The 6,972-nt window shown below is 39.8% G+C and overlaps 1 protein-coding gene across 1 annotated transcript; it reads left to right on the forward strand.

Moving 5' to 3' along the window:
- Window positions 1-499: 499 nt before the first annotated feature.
- Window positions 500-5,328, forward strand: LOC130370249 (GTPase IMAP family member 9-like). The gene is made up of 3 exons (XM_056575952.1): window positions 500-591; window positions 809-887; window positions 4,184-5,328. The coding sequence occupies exons 2-3, from the start codon at window positions 869-871 to the stop codon at window positions 4,951-4,953; spliced, it is 789 nt and encodes a 262-aa protein (XP_056431927.1). The 5' UTR covers window positions 500-591; window positions 809-868; the 3' UTR covers window positions 4,954-5,328.
- Window positions 5,329-6,972: the final 1,644 nt, after the last annotated feature.

The following is a 6,972-nucleotide window of genomic DNA, read 5'->3' on the forward strand; positions in this document are numbered from 1 at the left end:
GGTGTGATTTCATCAAGTCATATATTTGTAGCTTAAGTTACTCTTAACTTATGTATATATTTATATAGTATATAATATAATAATAATAATAATAATAATAATAATAATAATAATAATATAAGATAATATATAAATATATATATATAAAGTCGTGTGTGTAGCCTACATGACAGGACACGCATATCTTTTCAATTTTTATTCATTCAGAATATTTACATACTATTTGAAAATGAAAGAGGCTGGGATTTTGTTTTATATCATTTGTTTATATTGTTCAGTAGTATATGCCTAAATGAGGCCGTAGCACAGTTAACGGACGAGCAGAGGTGGTGACGTCATCGAGTCCGCTGCTGTTCCCATTGCAGGTAGACCTACGTACTCGCGTGCTCGCAAGTCTGTGCTTGAAGTACGGACTTGCCAAGTACGTAGGCCTACTTGTAAGTCATCGAGTCCGTAGTACGCGTGTTAGGAATTGAGAAACGGCCTGGACCCACCCCCCGCGGTCAGCCATGGAGCTATAAAGATCGCAGCATACTCTGCGCGGATACGTTTCTTTCTGGAGAAGTGAAGAGGGCGTCCTACTGAACGGAGGTGGGTATCCTACATTATGTTAAAAGAAATTATTTAGTTCATGTGAATTCTCCCCAAAGGATTGCATTAACATCATTGGCGACCATTAAAATACATTGAAGGGCATTTGCGGTATGTTAATGAAATACTTTGGGGGGAATTCACTTGAACTAAGTCATTAGTTGGAAGACGGAATTTTTGCTTGATCTGAAACTGCGCAAACCTCTTGATTTTTTAGGGCGAGGTTGACCTGAACAACAGATAAACGACAGTAGGAAAGAATAATATTGAGAAAGAAATGCTCAATATGGAGTCAGGTAAGGTGGATTTATCTTCAGAAGCTCAGTCATTAAGTGAATCGTATATTGTTGCTGACATGAACATTTAGATAAGGTTCCGTAGGTTGGGGGCTATTTCTTTTCCACCCATAGATGTAGGCCTATAGGGGCATCTACGGATTGTCAAATCGACTAACCTTTATGCATTATTTCCTTAACCTTTGTGGAAAACGTCGTCAGGGGGCTCTACGGAATGTCAAATATCCTTTGCTTTAATCCTCCTTTCCTTAACCTTTGTGAAAAACGTCATCGCGTCAAGGAGAGATGAAAATGTGCCTCCTTTAGAACATAGGAAAAGACAGTGCACTGTTTGCAATTAATTCGATTCCCCTTCTCCTAACCGACGTCGAGAATTCCTGCCCCGTAGCGTCTAGTGAAACTACAATTGTCCGAAGATGGACTAAAACAAGCGCTCTTTCGATCCATGCGCGGGTCAAGGGGAGGTGAAAAGTTGCTTCCTTTAAAAAATAGGAAAAGACAGCACTGTTTAAAATGAATTCAAACCACCTTTCCTCCAAGTAGGCTACTATAATATATAGCCTACCACAATAACACGTCTGAGTATGTATGTCAGGGAAAAAAAGAATGTGTGCGTGTGTGTGTGGGGGGGGGGGGGATTTAAGATACGTGACACATGCTCTGTATTCTGCAGACCACTTTCGAACTAGTTCGTAGTTGTTCTGGTGAGTGTGCGTGCATGCTATGCGTAGGCTGAATCGCAATCGCTTCAAGACAAATCTGATTTGCCAATACACATTGAGGATAAATGAAATAATTTAAAAATAACTAAAATATCATAACTGATATCCAACATCATATAGTCTTGTTTATTTTACGAAACAAAAACAAATTCTTAAAGTATTTTCGATAGATGTGCCTTCACAGAAATGTGAAATGTTAGGTTATCTAATAAATATGTTTAATCTTTATTTGCGTCATTCTTCATTTTGTGGTTAATTAAAATGTTGTAAAAACGTATTTATAATCAAACAAAAGATTAACGATTATTAGAAAATAATGACTAATTGTTCACATAGGCTGCGCCTATACTCATAGAATATATAGAGTTACAATACGTAACTATCGTTTCAGCCATTTACTGTACAATTCAGAATTGAATGAGAGGAGGGCTGAGGAGGGCTGTCAATCAAATATCGCGCTTCAGAAACGGCCAATCATAGGTAAGCCCGTCTTGCCTTGGTTCCCTCCCCATAGTGCCAAAACTAAATTCGCGCGCGAGAGCAGAACATCATTCGCGAGAGGCTGAGGCTGTTTTGTGCGACCGAAGTTATTTCCCGCTCTCGCTTGCAACGAGGTAATGCTCTCGAGGAGCTGTTTTCCTCGCTCGGGGAGCAGCGCTCTGAGTGCGCGCGCGCTCGCAATTAATATCTACGCGTGTGATATGATATAATACGCCCGAATGCATGTTTTATCAAATGAGTGCTTTATGGCACTAATGTGTCGCCATAACTATAGGGGGCTAATATATATTTTTATCATTACCACAAACACATGTCTGTCAAAAACAATTATGTGTGTGTGTGTGTGTGTGTGTGTGTGTGTGTGTGTGTGTGTGTGTGTGTGTGTGTGTGTGTGTGTGTGTGTGTGTGTGTGTGTGTGTGTGTGTGTGTGTGTGTGTGTGTGGGGGGGGGGGGGGGTTATAGAATTCTAGAGATACTAGGCTATTTATAGGCTCTGTATTCTGCCGACCACCCTAGAACTTGTTCGTCGTTGTTGTGTCAAAGTCCCATTTATTTTTATAGCACAGTATCAGACTCAGTAGTTATTCAAAGTGTTCTAATGCAAAATAAATATAATGAAATATATATATATATATATATATATATATATATATATATATATATATATATATATATATATATATATATATATATATATATATATATATATATAAATAAAATAAAATAATCAAATAATTATTATTATAATTCAAGAAAAAACTTAATAAAGCAAAACAAAACAATTGAAAGCAATAGAAAATAAATGTGACCACAGAATGTTATTAATAAATGTGTGTCTGGTTGTGAGTGTGCGTGCATGCTATGCGTAGGCTGAATCGCAATCGCGTCAAGACAAATCTGATTGGCCAATACACATTGAAGATAATTTAAATAATTTTAAAATTATTAAAATGATTGCTCTCGAAAGAATTATCCCTCTTTGAAGCTTCCACTCACTGTTTGCCTGCGCAAGATGTCAGTATTGTTGATGCATGCTTAGAAGCCGAAGGCGATATCTAGTCAGTATATATATATATATATATATATATATATATATACTGACTAGATATCGCCTAGAAATAGGCTGTGTATATTATATATATTTATATACACAGCCTACGTCTATGCTTTCCACCAACAAGACAGACATTTTTCAGGATTCGGTACCAGAATAGACTCATGAATCCAAAATGTACATTACACATATTGCACAGGTTTTTTCTGTGTTTTTCGGTACCTTTGTGTTAATCAATTAATTATAAAAATGTGTTATTGTATTTTTGAATGAACTTATAAATACCATAAATGATTGCACTTATAAATTCCATTTTATTTTCTTAAATTCCATAACTGCTACACGACCATTTGTCCATGTGATTTATTTCCATTTGCACAGCATTGTAGTAGGCCTACAGAAAAGACAGGTACATAGACCTTGTTGTTGGGATGTATGAAAAAGCATAAATTAGGCTTTTCAATTACATAAAGTTCAGCCTAAAGTAATCGAAACATTAGGACAATAAGAACATGTCCATGCATCCAAAGCTTTGATTGCTACATTTATTAACTATAAAGCGGTCTATTTTAGATATATGTGCCCATTAATGGCAGCTTCTAGCAGTTATTTGTTGGCAAGGAATTGCCTGTAAATCTGCGTGCACTCTTTTGCAATATTTACACAAATCTGCAGTTCTGCTTTGACGTTGTCAACGTCCAGGCGGTTTCTTTCATTCTTCCATGCTGAGGTCATCATAGAGATCCGCCTCTTATAATACATCTATAAATCAATGGATTTGTCTAATCACATGGCCAAAACAAGGTCTCAAGGTCTTTAATAAAAGTTGCCCAGTGGCCGGATGTGATATTCCAATACTAGACCTATTGAATTATAAACTGAACATTTCTCAAGCTGGGAATATACCATTCATATGATATCATTACTAAGCATTGTGTTAGATTATCACCCAAAGATTTAAAAAGTAATTTGTGGACAAGACAATTTAATGGGCAGCATGTGCAATGTTCCACCCACAGGAGCAAAGGGACCGTGTCCAGACATGGGACAGAAGGTCCCAGAAGAAGAGCTGAGACTGATCCTGATTGGAAAGGTGGGATCTGGGAAGAGCGCCTCAGGGAACACCATCCTGGGCCGGAGTCACTTCGCGTCTAAGTTAAGCGGAAGCTCTGTTACCAAGGAATGCCAGCTGGGGACCAAGAACCATGTCTACTCTGTGAAGGAGAAGGCGGGGAAAAGGAAGAAGGTGGTGGTGGTGGTGGACACGCCAGGTTTTGGAGGCACACACCTGACCAAGGAGCAGATCACCACGGAGGTCAGCAAATGCTTGGCCCTGACGGCCCCCGGCCCACATGCCTTCCTCCTGGTGGTCCAGGTGGGACGCTTCCCAGAGGGGGAGAACCTGGCCGTCAATATGATGGCTGATGTATTTGGTGAAGCGGCACTCCGCAATCAAACGGTGGTGCTGTTCACCAGGGGAGATGACCTGGAGGAGCCGATGGAGCAGTACCTGGCCTTCGCACCTCCTAGGCTCGGGGCTTTGATTCACAGGTGTAGAGACAGGTACCACGTATTCAACAACCGTATAAAAGATGTGAATCAAGTTGATGAGCTACTGAGTAAGGTGGAGAAGGTTATGGAGGACAACGGTGGAACGTATTACACCAAATCAAAGGAAAATAGGAATGTGTGGAAGGTGGTGGTGGTGGTGGTGCTGGTGGGGGCGGTCACGGTGGTGGCCGCTTGTGTGCTGGGTTTAGAACTTCGTAGGCGTTTGTCCCCCCACTAACCGCTAGCGCTAAGAAAATTGCTATATGCAGTCCATTTACATTTACATTTAACCGTGGGGGGGATCACTAGACTGGGTAGCCCCGCCCATTCTGCCGGCATTCGCACTGCACAAGGGTCTGAGAAGGGCAATACATTTCTTTCTGCTTCCGATACGTTTTAACGGCAGCCAATCCCCTAGCTTGCTTCTCCCCCGCGCCGCGCTATTGGCTGGTTTAACACAATGACGACATGGAAGTGGCGGCAAGCAGCCAATTGCGTACAGAGTCAGTTGAACTAGGGCCGATGATCACGCATCTTCAGCTGAAGAAAATTGCAGCAGCTTCCCCAGACCAACGTGCAATCTACGAGTCTGGCAATAGCCAGGCCACAGAGGTATTGCTAGAGAAGTTGGGGGAAATAATCGAATTGCCATTATTTTGAACAATATTGCGATTAAGATTTAATTGGCCATTTTTTAATTTATGAAGTTCCTTATGTCCTATTGTACTGTTCTGTATTATTCACTAAAAAAAACATAAATCATTCTTTAGTATGACCAACACAATATTTGAAGCAGTCAATCTGCTCTTTCCTTTAGGCCAGGCCGATGTGTTGAGGTGAATTGATGTTAAAACATCTTTATTTACTATTAAATTGTAAAATATAAATAAATATAAATCTTACTGATCTCCAGTCAGTAACGGTAACAAAGCACAATATATATAGTTGTGTATAGAAAATAAAGGTATTTGGATTCATTTTAGACCTAACGTCATGAGGGTTGTGGGTTTTACAGTTTATTTAATTTTGCATAAAACTGGCTTCATAAATGTTTTTATTGTCGTGATTTGTTCACTGGAAAATAATAAATGAAGGATGTATTGATTTCACAGTCATATAAATGACTTGCATATTTTAAATCAATAAACAAATGATTTCCTGTATAGCCTACTGATCATTTTGACAAAAACATTTTACATAAGAATTTAGAGTGAACTGGGACTCTATTAATATTTACAACTACGTTTATCATTAAATTGTAGGCATTGTCAGATAATTTTTCAAAAATTTAGAAACATTTTCTATCGAGATCAAGAACTTGAATAGGCCTATATGAGAATAATATATTACATAAATGTAATATAAGAATACTTGACAATACAGTATGTCATTGATATTCTGCCGCCCTCGCCCACACACACACACAATTTCAATTTGACTAATGTTGTTCTCACAGCCTGGCTCGGCAGTACGTTGACATGCAGGCCTTAACAAGAGAGACTGGCTTCAGACATCCACCCACACGAACTTCCGCTGCAGACTTCCACGCACAGAAACGTCCACCAGCACACCGGAAATCGGAAAATAAAAGTCGGGCGTTACCAGAGAATGTCTAATATGAGGAGAATGGGCACTCGCTGGTTAGTTCCGTGCCGTTTCTCAAAGTACGCGTGCTACGCATGGGTGGATTACTGCACGGGCACACGCGGGCACATGCCCAGGGGCCCAAGGGCTCAGGGGGGCCCTTGGAAAAAGAAAGAAAATTCACAAAAATCACAAAGAAAATTAAATGCATCCATTTCCATGGCGCGTTCCGTGCCGTGTGCAGGCACGCCAGAATTCAAAAAGTTGAAGAGATGGCGGTTAAAGCAAACCGCAGCGAAGAATTGAAATACTTTAAAGAAATAGGAGATCATAAGGTGAAATGTAAAATATGCCAAGCGAAATCGAGCTACCAGAAAGTACTATGCGGCAACATATGCTCCTGAAACACAACGGTGAGTTCGGGAAAGCAGACCCGCAGCAACGGTGAAAGTGAAAGTGTGTCGGCTATTTTCACCGCCGCAAGACGCAGCTGTAATCCCGGGCGTGTAGAGAAGATCACAACGCTGAGTATTTCCATAGTCCATTTGCTGCCGTTTTATTTGCAGCTTTAAATTATTTGCAATGGTTAGGCTACTTGTTTCGTTTTTTTTAAACTGTTACAGGCCTTGGTTCGACGTGATTTAAATTGTGAGACGCATATTTATTTTTGTAA

This window comes from Gadus chalcogrammus, chromosome 17 (genome assembly GCF_026213295.1).
Source record: "Gadus chalcogrammus isolate NIFS_2021 chromosome 17, NIFS_Gcha_1.0, whole genome shotgun sequence".
NCBI lineage: Eukaryota > Metazoa > Chordata > Actinopteri > Gadiformes > Gadidae > Gadus > Gadus chalcogrammus.